This window comes from Lacerta agilis, chromosome 3 (genome assembly GCF_009819535.1).
Source record: "Lacerta agilis isolate rLacAgi1 chromosome 3, rLacAgi1.pri, whole genome shotgun sequence".
Lineage (NCBI taxonomy): Eukaryota > Metazoa > Chordata > Lepidosauria > Squamata > Lacertidae > Lacerta > Lacerta agilis.
In genome coordinates, this window is record NC_046314.1 from 36,482,553 (window position 1) to 36,501,231 (window position 18,679).

Genomic DNA, 18,679 nt, shown 5'->3' on the forward strand with positions numbered 1-18,679 from the left:
ATTAAATAGGACTTTGTGAAGACTTTGTTAGGATTGCACTGTTAGTCAAGAAAACAGTGTTATGTGACATGCTAATTTAAACAGAAATTCCGGTGTAGCAAAACGGGTAGCAATATCTTAAATGCAAGATCTTGCTTGCTGGTTGTGGTGGATGGAGAAGGGGAAATGTGTCTACATTGAGATTGGACAGAAGAGAACATTGACCAGGGCAAACATGCAGGAGGTTTGGAGCAAGAGAAGGTATGGCATTAGAAGGAAGGTAAGGGAACTTGGGACATCTTACATCCTTGTGATCTAGCTCCAAGCCCACACCCATGCTTTTGATTATTATTATTGGGGCCACCAGAATGGCATTATTGCTGGTAAATGCAAAACTGTCTGCCAGTAAAAAAAAATGTGTCTTCCATACATTATAGAAGTGGCAGCTAACCAGACCTGCATTAGAGACTTGGCTGAATGATTCAGAGGGCTCAAGTTTTGTCCTATATCATCCTGGACTGCTACTCTATTCAGCACTTGACTTGTGTAGATCATCAGGGTGGGTACAGAAAGGGTTGCAGTCACTTTTTAGGTATATATTTTTGTCTTTTACAATCATTCACTGTTCATTTTTAAAGCCAGAAACTGCATGGGTCCCACTATGTAAGGGATAATGTCTTGCCATGCCACCCTTCGTTTCAGTTAATATCAACAAGGGGAGTCCTTTCTTTAGATCTCCTGATAGGAGATAGGCCATTCTGTGAGACCATGAGCTGGGCCTTTTCTGTAGTTATTTAGGCAGTTCTCTTTCTACTATGGGAATTTCACATTCACAGATGTTTCAACCTTGATAGGATTTAGAAAGAAGAAGCATTTTAGTATGTGAGCAGAAGTTCCTTGGTTGGTGCAGTGGAGCCTTTACACTAGCATCCTAGAGGTGGAGGTGAGATAGTGTGTTGGTGCAAGAAACCATTGGAGCCATTCTGCAAGTTGTTTCTTTACATAATTTATATAAGTGGAGTGTGTGTGTGTAGTTGGATTATAAGCAGAACTGATTTGCAACATTGTGTTTTCTGCTTTAGATTTATTTAAAGCAGTATATGAAACAAATATATACAATATTACTCTGTTACACAAAAGTACATGTTTTATTTGCTTTTTCACTTATGTAGGAAGGGAGTATAGTGGAGAAAAATAGCATTTTTTCTTTATAAATTTTCTTTATAAAGTTCTTTTTGTCAGGAAAAGTGCAGTTTTGATTTTTATTCTGAGGATATTTATCTTATACATTTTATAATAAGGACAGAACATTACTGCAACTTCCTTATACATGGGAACGTCTTGCTTTTATACGTGTGGATATGTGTTAAAAATGAGAGGGCGGTTAAAAAAAGAGATAAAAAGGGGGAAGAAAAGAAAAGTGAATAGAAAATGAGTAATACTGTAGTGATATTGTCCCCCCCAATTTTATTAAAGAGATATTTGTACAATATACCAAACTCTTTGTTCCAGATGCTTTTAAACCCTTTATGCCGTGCGGATGGGCTGCGTCATGGGGGGCTGTTCTGACTTTGTGCCCTTCTGCTCCAAGATGGGGGTGGTGGGCAAGATCTCCTCCTTGGGCTCCACAATTCTGACGTGGTCTGGCAAGGGCTTCTTGGGGCCAGTCTTCCCGCTTGGGTCCCAGGGAAGCATGATTTTCACTTTAATGCCTGGCACATCCTACCTGAGGAGGACGTGGCGGACAGCTGTGTCGACATAGTACAGTGGTACCTCAGGTTAAGTACTTAATTGGTTCCGGAAGTCTGTTCTTAACCTGAAGTGTTCTTAACCTGAAGCGAACTTTCCCCATTGAAAGTAATGGAAAGTGGATTGATCCGTTCCAGACGATGAAAAACACCCCCTAAAACAGCAATTTAACACGAATTTTACTGTCTAACGGGACCATTTATCCATAAAATGAAGGCAATAATCAATGTACTGTACTAAAAAATAGATAAGACAGTATTTTAGATGGAAAAAAAAACATTTTTTTTCCTTATGTGCACTGATGATAGGCAGTTTGGATGGGGGAATTTATCCATTTCTGCAGTCACACAATCAACCAGTAGCTGAACTGGGTTCCACACAGTCACAAAAGCAAGTCACAAGTCAGTCCCATAAAATGAAGAACAAGTCACAGTCAAAAAACCAAAAAAGCCACACAAACCAAAACACAAAAAATAGCAAAAACAAAACCTCCAGCTGACAGACTCAACAGGAAGCCTCTGATTAGCAGCGAGGGACTCAATTAACAAACGAAACACACTCAACAGGAACCAGACAATGAAAAGTGACCCCTAAAACAGCAAATTTACATGAATTTTACTATCTAACGATGCCATTGATTCATAAAATGAAATCAATAAAACAGTTACAAAATGAAAATGTGATATTTTCCCCTTACCTGCACTGATGATAGTAATTGTTTGGATGGGGGCTCAGGGTCCTCTTCCACAATCACAATCGGTGACTTCTCTCCTGCTAATGTTGGGGCTTGGCTCCCGGCATTTGCAGAAGCCTAGGAGAGCCTCCACAGCTGGAGGCCGGTTGCGGAGCCTCCATAGGCCCTGCGATGTTGGCGCTTGGCTCCCGGCATTTGCAGAGGCCTCCCGTGGCTGGAGCCCAGTCGTGGAGCCTCCACAGGCCCCGTGGATGTCAGGGCCTGGCTCCCGGCATTCGCAGAGGCCTCCGAGAGCTTCCGCGGCTGGAGGCCAATTGCAGAGGCCTCCGCAGGCCCCATGGATGTCCGGGCTTTGCTCCGGGCAGCGGCAAGGCCTCCGAGAGCTCGGAGAACTCACTTCCGGGTTAAAATGGTTTGTAACCCCGAAGATAAGTAACCTGAAGCGTTCGTAACTCGAGGTACCACTGTAGTTGACGGGGTCTCCACTGTGGATCATCAGGCCATCCACGAATTTCCTGGACTTGGCTCGCTGGCCATGGAGCTTTCCCAGCACCACCACTTCACAGCCCTTGGCTCCACTCTCCATGATGAAGCGGAGGACACCGTAACACGCCCTAAGGACGTCAAGGCCCCCCAGAAGCTTGTAACGCAGCAACTCTGCTTGAGCAATAGTGCACAACCCTCTCGTGGCCACCTTCTCAGTGTACAGCTCAGCACTTCCCTCAGGAAAGCCAAACCGCTTCTGGACAACAGCAGTCAGGTCACAAATACGGCGCCCTTTCTTGCCCAGAACATTCTGAATTCTGGTTGCAAGGATGATGATTTCTGTCCTGGTTGGGGTAACTGACCTCCATGCCAGAGTAGCCATCTTCAGCCAGCTCCCGAGTCAAGAATTCATTCAGTTCAGCTTTGAAGATACCATCAGCCACAAACTTTTGCTTCTTGGAGATCTGCACCGCCATCTTGAGCCAAGCAGCCTGGGCGGAAAAGAGGCTTCTTCTGCCGCCGCGGAGGATTATAGGGCAGGCAGCCTGTAGTGATATTGTTGAAAAGGAGACTTGTATATGTAGTTTAAAGGGGTATTGGTGAGGGTCCCTGCATCATGGCTAAGACGGCAGTCCCTGGAAGTGGCCTCTGATGGCTCAGGCCTCCTTCGTGGGTGCCGCCCTTACAATTCTTCATAAAATTTTATTTATTTATTTTAAAAAGGGGATATTTTTTTTAAAAAAAATCCTAGTCTTAGGATCCTCGTTGTGCCCGTCTCTGGCAGTCAGCAGCAGCCACATGCCAGCAAGTGTAGGTCTGCGCCGTGCCTTGGCTTTCCTGGGTGAACCCTGGCATGCATTTCCCAGTTGGGCACCGGCCTGCTCTTTTTGCACCGAATGCCAGGGAGGTCAATTCGGGGCTGAGACTAGGCCAGGCTGTGCACACTTCCTCATGGCCTCCCTGTCTCTCCCAGTCCCCTCCTACCTTTTTTCCCTTGGCAGTTGCTACGGCAGCGATGGCAATCGGTGGGTGTTTGGCTGGGGGGGGGGGAGTGGGCGGCTCTGCTTTGTTTTTAGTTGAACTCTGGAGCCTCCGAGTCCCGGAGCTCCACTGAGTTGTCTCTGGGGCACTCTTGGTCCCAATGGGGCTGAGATTGTCAGGGGAGCCCTGGGGGCTCCGTGTGGCCTCTTTGGTTTCTGTGGTGAACACCCTGACTCCTTGGATCATGGTCGCGGCAGTGGCTGTATTGGTGGTGCAGGAACCGGATAGGCAGTGCAGCTGGTGCTGCTTAGGAGCTGTGTGGGGCCGTGGCGCTCGCCATCTTGCCTTGCCGGAAGTTCTCACATGTGAATATGTTTTGATGTGGTTTGGCTGACACACTAAGCTACACCTTGACTTAAAGAGAAAGCACAAATGTGCTTAGCTAAGCCAATGTATGGCATAGCATGTGGGCCAAACCAGGACTAATGGTTAAGCTTTATCCTTGTTAACCACAAGCTGAGATTTGTTCTCAGCTAAACCACACTAAGCTGATGTCCATTTTATTAGAACTAAAATTGTTCTATGTACCTCCCTCAGTTTTGTTCAGGCAGAGGGAATCTTCAGGTCATTGTTTTTTTCCTAATACTTGGGTTTGTTTAAGCAGGGGTTTCATTGTGATTGCTCATGAAAGATTACTAATACTAAAGTGGTAATTTATGTGACTTGTTAACAGAGTTAAACAACTTTATTTGAGAATTTATTCTAACTACCCTGGCTGGTATTAAGCTGAATGAATTTATCCTGTGGCCAGAAATAGCAACATGTGCACTATGGACATGATGTCATATGTCTTGTACATTACTTCTTTAGATGTTGGACAATTATTAAATATGAGAAAATTTCAAGTAGGAATTCTGTTAAATCACTTAAGTGGCTTGAGGTGGAAACTGCAATAGAGGCAGCTATATAAACATGTCTATCTTGCAAATAAAAAGATATGAAGTATTAAAGGCTGTGTCAGACACACAGTCACAAGAGAAAACAGCCACATTTTATGCAATGAATTGAGTGAAAACATCCAGAAGCTTGATAAAACAGCATATAACTTTCTGCATCCATAATAGATCAGTTGCATATTGGCCACTTCCCACAGTGTGCCTGCAACCTGTACTCTCTTTACTATACTATTGCAACGTACCATGTGTAGAGAGAGAATAAATAAATAAAACACACACACCTGTGCACCAAGTGGGTTTTCCTTACTTCCTGGGCTCTGGGAAGGTTGCGGAAGACCCTTACTAGGCTCTGGTAAGTAAGCATTTGGAAAATTAACAAGTATTTGGAAAATTAAAAATATGCTGCACATAATCAAATTTTAGCAGGGCTTATATCAAGATAGCAGTAGTTATAGTCTTTCTGCTAAACTTTTAGTTTGCAGTTGCTGTATGATGGATACTTTTGCAATCAGAAAAGTAGTGTGTATATGGTGACTGCATTTTTTTGGAGATATTTTGTTAAAAATGCTGCAAAACTTATCTTTTCTCATTTATCCTATTTGTTTGCTTGCATTGGAATTGTGTTTGAATATGTACATTTATTGTTTTAGAACATCGCAAGCTTCGATATTTTAAATTAAGATTTCTGCAGTGTTAAATCTTTTGTTTTTGTTCCATTTAAATAAGCCATATATTTTCTGAATACAGCTTCTAATTATTTCCCCCCCAGAAAAGAATATCCTCCTAACATCCAGAAGATAGAAAATGACTATGATAGTTTGTCTCGGCTTCAGGATATGCGTAAGTTTTTTACTTTGTTTTTACTTCCATTAAATGTCTGTCAAATAGGTGTACATTACTGTATATATGGAATTAAGTGCATTAATGAATGTCTGAGTGGAAGCACTCTTCATAAAATGTGTTAGAATGGAGCATGTTTGCTGCTCTGTCAGTAGCTGAAATGTGTTAAGACGACTGGAGTATGTTTTGGTTTCACCAGTATGCATTAAATGTGCCTGTGATCAGTGGTAGACGTCATGGGAGTGAATAAACTTAAGCTTCATCCAGGTAACACACAGTTGATCAAAGTGAGTGGATTACGTAGGCTAAATCTGCCTGTTATAGATGAGGTCAAATTATTCTATACTGTATAGACCAGAGTTTGGACCCGGATTTGTTACTTGATTTCCAAGTGGTAGCTGTGGCCTGCAGTGCTTTTTCTTGGCTTTGTTTGGTATGCTAGCCATACATGCTGCAAGATTACTCATAGCTGGCCATTGTCATTTGTGCATTGGTTACCTACAGATTAACCTACTGAAGGAGTTTCCAAACTGAGTTTCATTCCGGTGGTGTGCAGTATATCTGTAGAAATAAATTAAAAATCATACAGCATCTAGCACAGTGCTTACAATGGCTACAACAGGCAGAAAAAAATTGTTGTTCTCTCTCACACCCTTTGGGTGAGCAGTAGTTGCTTTCAAGAAGTACCACCTCAGACCTACCTTTTTAAACATGGAGATAGGCAGTTAGAAACTTTTTCTGCTGTTCTTGGAGTGATATAAAGGAGTAAATTAGAGTTACATTGTTCTTCAGCTGAGAACATTGGGAAATTGTTGTAAATGATTTCATTCTCCCCTTTCAGGATGTGTGATGGAGAACAGAGAAGAATCTGAGTCAGAGTCAGATTCAGGAATTACGAGGAAGGTACAACTGAAACGTCACTGCACTTTGTATCAGTCCGGTTTGCTTCCATCTCCTGCTACCAAAAAATGTGCAACTCACCTAGAGGTGGGTTATATGGTGAAATTTCCTTAAATTCTGTTAATTTCATTCAGAAGTTGATATTGTTAGAAGGTTAATTTGTATTTTTAGGTCTTGGGCTACAGCAGGGGTAGGCAACCTAAGGCCCGTGGGCCAGATGCGGCCCAATTGCCTTCTCAATCCGGCCCACGGATGGTCCAGGAATCAGTGTGTTTTTACATGAGTAGAATGTGTCCTTTTATTTAAAATGCATCTCTGGGTTATTTGTGGGGCCTGCCTGGTGTTTTTACATGAGTAGAATGTGTGCTTTTATTTAAAATGCATCTCTGGGTTATTTGTGGGGCATAGGAATTCGTTCATTCCCCCCCCCCCCAAAAAAAACCATAGTCCAGTCCACCACATGGACTGAAGGACAGTGGACCGGCCCACAGCTGGAAAAGGTTGCTGACCCCTGGGCTACAGAATAACTTGTAGTTGTTGTACTTTGGCTGCAGGTGCCATTGCTACCACAACAGCACTGGCACTGTGTTTTTAACAGAAAACAGTTAGCTGTCAAAACTTAATTGGAAAGCAAAGAGCTTGATTTCCCAATACAGTTTCCCAAAAGGTAAACTTGCTGATTCCTGCTTTTTAGCTTGCACGCACATACATGTACTCTGTTGTATGGAGAGGGGATAGAATAATGGTAAACATAATGAATCTTTTGAATTTTGAACATCTGCCCCTCAACAATTCTAACATTGCTGCCAAATTATTGAAGATGTTGGGTAGATAGTGATGCTTAGAGTTCTGGTAGGTAAATGGCAAGAAGCTCTGGGGCTGACAGGGGGGCACAAGGATATGAGGACTTGGAAACTGTGTGAGTAAAGGGCAGATGTAAAGTAGAATGTGGGTTGAACAACAATGACTTGAGGGAAGAATAGAAGTGGAGGCACAGGCCCAAGTAAAATGATGTGACCTAATAATTTGAATTATGCAGCCAGGTTCTTGTGGCAGGTTCTCAACCTGAAATTTCACAAAGAGATCGCCTAGATTTCCATCTTATCGCTTCAAATCTGCCTAAGCCTTGGGGGATGTCTAATGTGTTTATTTTGAAAATGTGATCAAAATAAATGCAGCTACTTATTCTCTCCCCCACCCTCTTTTTAATCCCTAGGGCTTGGAACAGAATACTTACTCCACCGTTTGCCTATGCACAGGAAAACCAAATGAAAGTCAGATCAAATGTCAAATGTGTGGAAATTTTTGTAATGGGGGCTTGCAAAGGCAGTCCATGCAAAATGTTCAATTAAATGATTCTTTGGGACATTTAGCACGGGAACCAATACATGAGAATTCAACAGGGCAAAAATCTTTAAACACAGGACTAAATACAAAGAAGTTTTATGGATCTTCTCCTGGGGCAGTTTCAGTTGATTTCACGGTGAGGCGTAACATCGGCTCTACTATGTTGCGGCTGAATGGAAAAGTCAGTTCTAAAATTACAGGAAACTTAAGACAGAAGAATACAACTGCATCTGATCTAAATGATCCAAGTAAGTTTTAAATCATAGAACAAATAATGCTGGTTGTGTGTGTGTTATTAAGTTTTTGGAAAAAATGTATACATATAAAACATAGTGATTTCAGACATTAAAATACAGAGTTCTTTCGAACCCTTCGACTTCCTAATCATCCTGGTTATAAATTAATTTGTAAAAAGTCCCTTTCTTGGTAGGGAGATTTCTGAGGAGGAAACAAAATGTAAGATGTTGCTTATTGGTCTTGGTGCAAGCAAAGTAGTTCTGGACTTGCCACTGCTTTGATGGAGATATGAGGAATGCTGCCTTGTGTTCCATGGAAGAAAAGTGGGGTATAAATTAATACTGAGTAGAGAAGGTAGGGAGGATTATCACCCTGTAAAACTAGGCTTCTTTAGCTCTGTCTTAAACCATTCATTACCTGAAAGGGCTATGGGGTAACAATGGTCTCAGTAGCCTAGATCTTAAAAGGTCACCACCTCCAGTTACTAGTATTTTGAGCTTGAGACAAATGCTTTTCCTTTCAGTTGTCCTATCCAGCGATGACGAAGAGGAGGAGGAGATTGGTAGCACTAACAGAATTGAGAGCATATCGCCACGCCCAGCAGATTCAGCCTGCTCTTCTCCTGCACCTTCCACAGGAAAGGTGGAGGCAGCCTTGAAGGAAAACACTTGTGAACTAGAACAAAGGTTAAGTAGTATTACAGCAGACACAGAACCTGCAGTCATATTACCAAGAAAATCAAGAATGAAAGACCAGGTAGTCCACCCATACATAGTTTGAAATGATTGTGTAAGCGCATATACAATATTGATAGATAAATGTGAACATATGGTAGTTAATACATGCAAATATTCTGCAGTATTCTTATGGGAAAATAATCTAGACTCTTGAGCGAAACAAAACATGACATTATAGTTTTCATCTCTCTCTCTCTCTCTCTCTATTGGATTGTCTTAACATCTTCAAATGCTATTTAACAAATCTGGACCACAATCTGGAAATGCGTGTGGCTAATAGTATAAATCTAGCAAGGCGTTTGAAAACATTGGATCCCACAGACTGTGTGACAAGCTGCTTTTGAAACTTGGAAGATTTAGAAGCAGGTTGAATAGAGAAAGTTGCATTCAGAAAGCAGGGGGGCGGGAAAGCACACGGGGCACAAGCAGGGCCATATGCATAATTAAAAGTGTTCCCTGGATTGGGACTTTAGTTTGCTTCAACCATGTGAGAACCAGTTTGCTGTGACTGCTTTTCCCACTGTTCTGGTAGTTTACATTGTCAGAGCCATTTTAGAGGAGCAAGGTAACTTTAGTGTCAGAATGTGGTTCACTCCTATGTGTTATTTTTAGTCCTGTAGTATCAGTGGAGTATGGAAAGTAGCAACAGGGAGGTGGCTTCAACAGTGCAGCTGGTATGTGTGAACTAGCTGTCAGTAAGCAAAGTGACACCCAGCAAGGACAATAATTTCCTTAAAATTAAAGTACTTTGAAAATTGTCCCAATTAATAGCACTTTAATATAAGGATTTCGTGGTGGGAATTTTTGTTTTTTAGTTTGAGCATCTCTGCAAGAATTGGATAAACAAAGACAAAAATGCACCATGAGCAGTGCTGTCAAGGGGGACAACTTTCACGGTATGTTAATAACAGTCGTGGCAGCAATTCTTTAAAAAGGGCATGTTCTATGTAACAGTTTATCTTCAAGCCTCTGAAGTTGCTTAAAACTCTTAAATATGTGGTTTCTTGAGATTTGTGGAAATAATATACATGGAACATGCAAAAGATATTCCAGAGAAGTCCGCTGAACAGAGGACCTGCAAACATACGCTGACAAAAGGGCAACATTTAAATGGCCCATACAGACTGTTAGGCAAACCTGGTAAATTAATATTAGAAGTTATGTAATAGAAATTATAACAAATCACTAATATACATTAAACATTCTTGGCAAAATTGGAGGGTCACAGAAACTTTACAGAAATAAATTTCACATATTGTTTGTTCAGGGCTTATAATAATGTAAAAAGAAGAAACAGACTGGTTTCAATATATGATATCTCTTTTACTTCTGGCATGGGACCTAAATTACTGGATTGTCTTTCTATAATTTTTTTGTGATCTTCCAATGTTGTATTTTTGTCATTTAGTTGGATCGTACTCCTCCCTCATTCCCAGTTAACCATTGATTTCAGCAGGAGGACATGTTTAAATCTTCTAGTGAAATCAGTGGGATTTGTTTGGATTGTGCCTATGGTGTTGCTGTATAATAAAATAATGCAGTCTGATGTTACTTCATTATTTCTATCTAACCTATTTTTATGGTTGGTTTTGAAGTGTTTTCTTTTTGTTACTTCGCACGTCCTCTGTTCTGCTACCCTACTGTTCAGTCTCCCCAACTTGATTTGAGTAGGACTCTTAAGCTATAACTGGTGTGAGGCGAAAGGCAGTGCAGTTTATACTGGTAAATATAGTAAGCCAATAAATGCATGTGGCAGAGAAACAGTTGGACCAGATTAAAAAATGTATATATTTTTTGTAGTCTCTGTGCATATGGCATTGGTGCCTGTGCCAAGGTCATTCAGGAATCTCTTTTAACGCTAGACAATTGGTTTGGTAGGCTCCTTGTCTCTAACTTCCATGTACATGTATCAAGAGAGTGTGGCTCCAGCCTTGCAGTCAGTTCTCTTGACCATCACAGCAGTAGCTTGCATAAAAACTGCTTTTGGCTAGGGTGCCTCTTTCTTTTCTCTCTTCTTTCTTTATTTCTTTGAACAAACAAACTTACTGCCTTTTTCTTTTGTCATTTCAATTATTTTGCTGTTCTTGTTCAGAATTTTATTTTTCCATCTGTGACTCTTCTGGTGTGTCTCCCTCCCTCCCTCGAGTGTTTTTATCTCTTGCATACTTCCAGTATTTATGTTTTTAATGTTTACAGAAGTTCGGATTTTTTTTTCTAAAGAAAGAAAAGCTTCAGTTGCACATTTTTTTCCATCAATGCCTTTAATGCCTGATCATCTTTAAAGGCACATTTTAAAGGCAACTTTTGAAGTAAAAATGTTTTGATGAATTCTGATAATTATTTTTCAGTTTGGCAATGTTGTAGCCAATGCTCCAGTAAAACGTCGCAAAGTCCTCTCCCAAGAACTTGCTACTGACGTCGTTGTGTCTTTAAAATATCAGAATAATTATGAAAGCGTCATCCTAAACTGTCGAAGCATAAGAATAGGAACCCTGCGAAGAATGGTGGTGGAGCCTGTAATTGTAAGTAAAAGAATTAATACTGTGCTTGGTTAGTTCCTGCTTTATAATAACAAATAGGTTAATGGGGCATCCAGGTTGAGAGTAGAAGGTAGGAAGCAGCTGAAAATGGAAACTTTGAAGAGTTTAAGGAATCAGCAGATAAAATGGAGTGATGAAAAATGACTGAGCTACAGTATCAATAGCAGGTCATGGAACGAGCCAGAGTGTAAGAAAGACAGGAAGTGTTTTTCTTCTATCACCTTGTCTTTTAAAGGAAATTCCATAGTAAAGGCTGCGAAGAGCAGTTTTTGAAGGTAAGAACAAGGGAATGACAATAGCCGTATTTGGGAAGTCTTTCAAAATATGGAGGTCAAAGGATATGGAGATTTGGATGGGAGGCAGACGATAGCTGGGCCAACAAAATGAATTTTGAAATCCCTAAGGAACAGGGTGGAAATGCAATTAGTGGGCTGGGTGGCAGGAAGATGATGAACTAAGTGCAATTGGATATATGAAGATGATTATGACAATGACAAATTTTAATTGTTAAGACAGTTACGTATATAAAAACAATTCCAATTCCAATACAGATGCCAACTGGGATAAAAATCTGTTTAGAAAGCTTTTTGAAAGAAGAAAGTCTTTAGCAGGTGCCACAAAGACAGCATGCCCATTTATTAGTGTCTTGTGCATGCATGCCATCTGTACTTGCATGCAGCAAGTCAGATGGTAACCATCACTGTTGTAGACATGTGCTACCATTTTAAAGATAATTCCATCTATACTTGTACTGCAAATTCAGGGTGTGTGTACATATTGATTCAGAAATGTGCTTAGTTTGAACTGCCACAGGCTACAAGTGTTCAAACGCAAATGTATTAGAGGGCCACGTTCACCACTTAGGAGAGCTTCAGGAGACGTAGTTGTGTCACCAAAAAAAATCTATTCTACCAAGATTGAAAAGCACCTATCATTTCCATCGCAATGAAACGTAGTTCCGTTTACACAAAAACGAATAGCTCCTGCAGGTTTAGAAAGCCATGCATTCCCAAACTTTTATAAAATTAGTATACCAACTACAGATGCTACTTCATTATATCCTGCATACCATTTCTTTTACAATTTCTTTTACAATCAGATGATGCTGGGGTTTAGACAGTGGGGCTTTTACATCAGGAGATGCAATTTCTAATCTGGTTTGTGACTAGGGCTTTGATTTTGAAAAATAGGTTGGGAAGGTGGTTAATGAGACATAGTGGCCCAGATTCAACTAACCCAGTGCACTAGTGGAAGCCATCATAAGGACTCCTACTCATGCAAGGGGGCTTTTCCTCACGCCTTCCCCAAATCCGCTCTGGAGGGTCAAGAGAATCCCTAGAACTGCACACAGTGCGAGGGGGAAAAGATTGGATTGTTCCATCTGGCAAGCAGAAAGGTTCATGCTGACAGAACGATCAGAAGAGTGTGATGTTGATTTTCTCCCTGTGTGTATACTTCAGTAACTTGGACCTTCTTTTTCAGTTTTGCCTAGACTATATCAAGATACGTCTGGAAGGTTCGTATTTCCCTATTCTAAGTTATAATTTCTCCACTTGCATGCAGTCATTAAATGCAGTGTTTTCTGGTTACAATCTGAGATAGTCATGGTAACAATACTGTGTGTCTTCCTTCATGTTCTCTGTGAAATAAAGACACAGATGCATAAATCATATCTCATTCTTAAATATCATTCAAAAATAACAGTGTCAAGATGCCGATGTGCATATCCGTTTTCTATTTCTTCTGCATCTTGTCCAGCCAGCACTGAAAAATCCCAGTGTGAATATTTTGGGCAGCTAGCAGTGCTTGGTTTGGAATTATTAGTGTGCTTTTCCCCCACAACAGCTATACTAAGTACTGAGAATGGTGGAAGAATAATCTATTTGGATTTGGAGTTTCTGATTCAATAAATGTTTAGCACCTTTTCACTCTTTGAAATATGGTAAGCCTAACTTACCGTGTTCTGCCCTTGGCAAATATACCTATTGCAAATTTCAGAGATAGAAACGTAGTCTGTCTTTGATTAACAGGTTTTATTTTCTTGAAATGCATACAAATGGTTACATTTTTCAGATAATGTTAATGTAAGTAACTCTGACCAAAATATGTTTTGAACCTTTCTAGAACCAGAAAACGATACTAGAGATATTTCTTTAAGAACATCTGACCTTACAAAGTGTGAATGGTGTGGTGTTCGCAAGTTGCCAGTAGTTTTCCTGCAAACTATACCTGCTGCCTGTCAGAGCCTGAGGTCCCAACTGAAGATGAACAAGCAAAAAGATAATGTCTGGTATGACTGTAAAGGTGCAAGTAAGTGAACCTTTGTATGGTATTGAAACTTAAGGTGTTTTAAAATATTTTGAAACATATGTGTTAGAGATGAGCTGTATTTCACTAAACATTATTTTGGTTTCTCTGAAAATGCTCCAGTTGAGTAGCGCTAGAAAAAAATAGTCATATTTTGCCAGCACCAGAATTCAGTGGTACTTTTAGGTTAATAAATGGAGATGGTATATTTTTGTCTGGCGTATTTAGAAAATTTTGTCTAGATCATGTTGAGGACAACGTAGCATATTTTGCATTTCCCAACTTCCTGAAGGTCTAAGTAACACACTGGTTTGGAATGTTTTTTTTGCAATTATTCTGCATTTCTGGGGGTGACCCCTCCCAAAGAATATTGGGGGGGGCAAAAGGATTTGGCCCCCAGGAGTTGGTGCCCCTGGTATGTGTTATATTTTAATGTATTTTAATAATTGTTGGAAGCCGCCCAGAGTGGGAGGGAGACCCAGCCAGATGGGTGGGGTACAATTTATTTATTTATTTATTTATTTATTTCCTTTTTTCTGGGCAGGGGGTTAATAACTTTCATCAGATTCTTAAAGGGATCTGTGGCCCAGAATAGGTTAGGAGCCACAGCTCTCCTCTACTCAGAGATAATTGTGCACAGCACAAAATAGTGTGTGCTGTTATGCTTAAACTGTCCTTTTTTTTTTTTTTTTTTTTACAAAAAAGGGGGGATCAGTATCTTAATACCACTTTCTCCCTTCACTTGGGTGATCTTTGCTACCATTCCAGAGAATAGGAAAGTAGTTAAGCACTTGAACTGTGCAGTAAAAAAGGGAGTGCCTGAACTGAGTGTGGTGTCTGTTTCCTTCCCTTTCCATCAGTCTCTTCAGCAACTTGCACGAGTAACAGTTGACATAATGTGCTCTACTCTAGCTTTTGCATGAGCAGAACCTTTTCTTTATAATGAGGCATTGAATTTTAGTTTTTTTTCCATTTATATGGCGGTTTCTTATGAATACTTTCCTTAATTGGTTCAGCCAGGGACCTCTTAGCTGTGATTGTTATTCCTAGATATCAGGCATTTTTAATGTGCTGTAAGCTGTCCAGAGTGGCTGGGGAAACCCAGCCAGATGGGCAGGGTATAAATAATAAAATTATTCTTATCAACTTTAAATTTTGGAAATGTAAGCATTGTGGTTTTAAAAGTTTAATTTCATTGTCTCCTAACTCTTCCCCCCTCCCATAGATCCTGAAGAACAATACATCATTTTAATTTTTGAGACGGGCCTTGATCCACATGCAAATGCAATATTTGAAAAAATAATCCTTGATATTGGTGTTAGGAACAACATTTCTGATTTTTTTGTGAAGATTACATTTGAAGAAGCAAATAGTAGGCTTGTGGCCTTTACAAAATCCTTTGAAGACACTTCTAGAGGAAGCACGGCTCATAAAGAAGGCAAAGCAAAACATGTACTACTCCTTTTCTTCAAAATTGAATTAAAATGTTAAATAAGTTGTGAAGTCATTTGTGTAGAAATGCTCTTTGCAATGTCTGCTGCTTCCATGTTCTAGATAAATTTTATTAAAGAGAGGGCCAAAGTATATATTTTTGGATAGTAAAACTGAAAAAAATGGAATGTTATCAAGTCAAAATATATGCTTTCCATGTAACATATTTTGTCAGTGTAATATTTCAGCTATTTTATGTCCATCGGTTAAACAGAATATTTAGTCAGGTTCTGATCTTAACTTAATATCCTGGTTAATAAATTGATATTAAAATTGAATTACCTGTTTCATACATAATGGGGAATCTGGTTGAAACAGTCCAAGAAATCTGCGCTGGAGCTGGCATGGGGAAGGGGAAGGGGTAACAGAGGAGGGTGCAGGCCTATTGCTCATTGTCTGCACCATAAACCATGGTTTTAAGATGCTGGGAACATTATATCTCTATGTGCCCACTTTGTTCAAATTCATATTCTATTTGGTTTCAACAGGTAGTTTTATAAAAAGGGGGACATGCTGTGCTATTTGGGAATTGGAAAGGATTTTAATATTTTATGACTTTGGTATTGCATTGTAAATAAATATTCTTTTTTCTAAGGTCTCTGAATCCAAAATGCAGCTGCGAAATGCAACACAGTTCCAGTTTTTTGATGATGATGAAAGTGTTGAACCACATACAGTCTTTATAGGTCCTATAGAAAAGTAAGAGGTCTTTCTGAGTGTTGTAATTATTTCCTAAATAACAAGTTCAGTATTTATTTAACTTTGTTTTTATTTGCAGGTTGATTGTTTATCCCCCACCTCCTGCAAAGGGTGGTATTTCTGTGACCAATGAAGATCTTCATTGCTTAAATGAAGGAGAATTTTTAAACGACGTAATCATTGATTTCTATTTGAAGTAAGTTGGTTTGAATGTATTGAAACCTTTTGTGTTGTCTGTCTAACTTAGGCAAGTTGATGGACAATCCTTAAATTCTAAATAAAGCATATCTGCCGAAACTATAAAGTTCTTACATTTGTCTACTTTTGTCTGCGTAGAATGGCCAGCATGTGGCAGTCTTTTCAAGAATAACAGGTCTTTAGAGGTAAGAATGAAAGTATTGTTTTATTTTTTCTTGTTTCTCTTTTTCAAAATAAAGATATCTGGTGCTTGAACAATTGAAAAAAGAAGATGCTGATAGAATTCATATATTCAGTTCCTTCTTTTACAAACGCCTTAATCAGAGGGAGAGGAGAAATCTCCAAGAAACCTCAAAACTTACGTAAGTTTGGTTAAAATATGTATTATAAAATTCCAATTTCAGCATGTCTCATTCATTCCCTGTGGGGACAATGGCATTTTTATAGATGAACTTCAGACTCAAGGCCCTCCCCTTCCAATATAGTTATAAGGAGGTTGAAAATGAAAATTTCCCATATGCCTCTGGCTGCACCAGAGAAGGGGAGGGAGGGAGCACACAAGCCAGAGGGTCATGTACATCTGACCCAGATTAATACACAACAGATTCATTTATCATAAATTGAGTAGAAGAACAGAATGGTACTTTTTATAAGTGAAAGCTGTATATTTTACCACTTGGAATTCATTTTGACTTTTAAAAATACTATTTCTGCCCAAACAACTGAAGATGCAGTATAAGTCCTAAACATCTTCAGCTGGTGCCACAAGATTGTGATAATAGTCAAACCCTCGTCGTTGGAGAGGAGAATACATAAATATCACCTAAATATCAATCCATTGTGTTTTATATTGATGTGTTAACAGAATTCAGCAGAAACGGCATGGACGAGTGAAAACATGGACACGGCATGTTGATATCTTTGAAAAAGATTTTATTTTTGTTCCTCTTAATGAAGCGTAAGTAGAATTTGTTCTGCTATGACTGGTTGTGGGAATGTGTGTCTGTTATCTGAGCCATGTTCTCAACTATCATACTGTCCAGAAAACCCTGGATATCATCTGTATGTAACCCCATTTTCTCTGGGGCCTGAGTTATTACTCTCTCAATATACACACCTTTTCCCCAACTATCCTTCCCCCCCCCCCTTCTCTTCAACTGTCAGAACCACAAACTGAGTACCGTATATCGCGGCGTATAAGGCGACTCGGCGTATAAGACGACCCCCCAACTTTTAATGTGAAAAAACAGAGTTTGGGGTATACTCACCCAGCCCGGGATCCATGGCTGCTGAGGCGGCGGCAGCGGCGGGGAGAGCGTCCCCCGCGCCACACAGGAGATTTCTGCGCTTGCTGCCCAAGCGCACAGCGGCCCCCATGGCTGCTGAGGCGGCGGCAGCGACGAGAAGCTCCCCGTCGCCGCAAAGGAGGCCTCCGCGCTTCCCGCTGAAGCGCAGGACGGCCTCCACGGCTGCTGAGGCGGCGGCAGCGACGCCTGGGGCAGCGGGGAGAAGCTCCCCGTCGCCGCAAAGGAGGCCTCCGCGCTTCCTGCTGAAGCGCAGGACGGCCTCCACGGCTGCTGAGGCGTCGGCAGCGACGCCTGGGGCAGCGGGGAGAAGCTCCCCGTCGCCCCAAAGGAGGCCTCCGCGCTTCCTGCTGAAGCGCAGGACGGCCTCCACGGCTGCTGAGGCGTCGGCAGCGACGCCTGGGGCAGCGGGGAGAAGCTCCCCGTCGCCCCAAAGGAGGCCTCCGCGCTTGCCGCTGAAGCGCAGGACGGCCTCCACGGCTGCTGAGGCGTCGGCAGCGACGCCTGGGGCAGCGGGGAGAAGCTCCCCGTCGCCGCACAGGAAGCCTCCGCGCTTGCCGCCCACGCCCAGCCCGGGCTCCATGGCGGCTGAGGCAGCGGTTGCGGCTGGAGCGCCGGGGAGAGGCTCCATGCAGCCAGTGGCGGGGCGGAACTCCGGGTCATGATGTTGCCGGCGTACAAGACGACCCCCGACTTCACAGAAGATTTTTCGGGCTTAAAAAGTCGTCTTATACGCCGCGATATACGGTATTCTTCTTCCACCTCTCTGATGTCCTTGAAGATTCTCTTTTGGTTCAAGTTCCCCCCAATAGGGAAACTAGGTCTACAGAGAGATCCTTTCATAAATCACTTACCTGGGGAAACTGGAATAGGTAGTTGCATTGCAATGCAGCTTCTCTATTTGTTTGAAGGACACATTTGCTCCTGAGCAGTGCAGCTAGTATGGGCAAAACCGGCTGTGTTTTTGGTACAGACTGTTTCCATGATGAAACACATGCTAGGATTGCACAGGTCATTGGCTGTGTTTGCATGTAATGCTAAACCATGATGTAGTGCTGTGAGGATGAGCTTGAAGGAGCCCAAGCAAAGCATCAAGACACACGTGTGCACAATTTCCTCCATTCCCCTCCTGACCACACAGGAAGAGTACAATGCAATCACATCTTAGCACATCTGACTTGCGCAATTTCAAATATATGTGGTTGAAGGCTAGCTGGTTGAAATCCCGTAAGGT

General features: G+C 41.3%; 1 protein-coding gene and 1 pseudogene across 3 annotated transcripts in view; one reads left to right on the top strand and one right to left on the bottom strand.

The window, feature by feature from the left end:
* SENP6 (SUMO specific peptidase 6) overlaps window positions 1–18,679 on the top strand; it is a 48,222-nt gene that overhangs the window by 15,864 nt on the left and 13,679 nt on the right. For all 3 annotated transcript variants that reach the window (XM_033143264.1, XM_033143265.1, XM_033143266.1), the window contains 12 exons: window positions 5,615–5,685; window positions 6,527–6,672; window positions 7,802–8,180; window positions 8,693–8,925; window positions 11,255–11,428; window positions 12,929–12,962; window positions 13,571–13,756; window positions 14,979–15,205; window positions 15,840–15,943; window positions 16,023–16,139; window positions 16,381–16,503; window positions 17,007–17,099. In XM_033143264.1, the coding sequence (XP_032999155.1) occupies window positions 5,615–5,685; window positions 6,527–6,672; window positions 7,802–8,180; window positions 8,693–8,925; window positions 11,255–11,428; window positions 12,929–12,962; window positions 13,571–13,756; window positions 14,979–15,205; window positions 15,840–15,943; window positions 16,023–16,139; window positions 16,381–16,503; window positions 17,007–17,099 (1,887 nt within the window). The remainder of the gene's footprint in view (window positions 1–5,614; window positions 5,686–6,526; window positions 6,673–7,801; window positions 8,181–8,692; window positions 8,926–11,254; window positions 11,429–12,928; window positions 12,963–13,570; window positions 13,757–14,978; window positions 15,206–15,839; window positions 15,944–16,022; window positions 16,140–16,380; window positions 16,504–17,006; window positions 17,100–18,679) is intronic.
* Window positions 1,505–3,400, bottom strand: LOC117043525 (annotated as a pseudogene).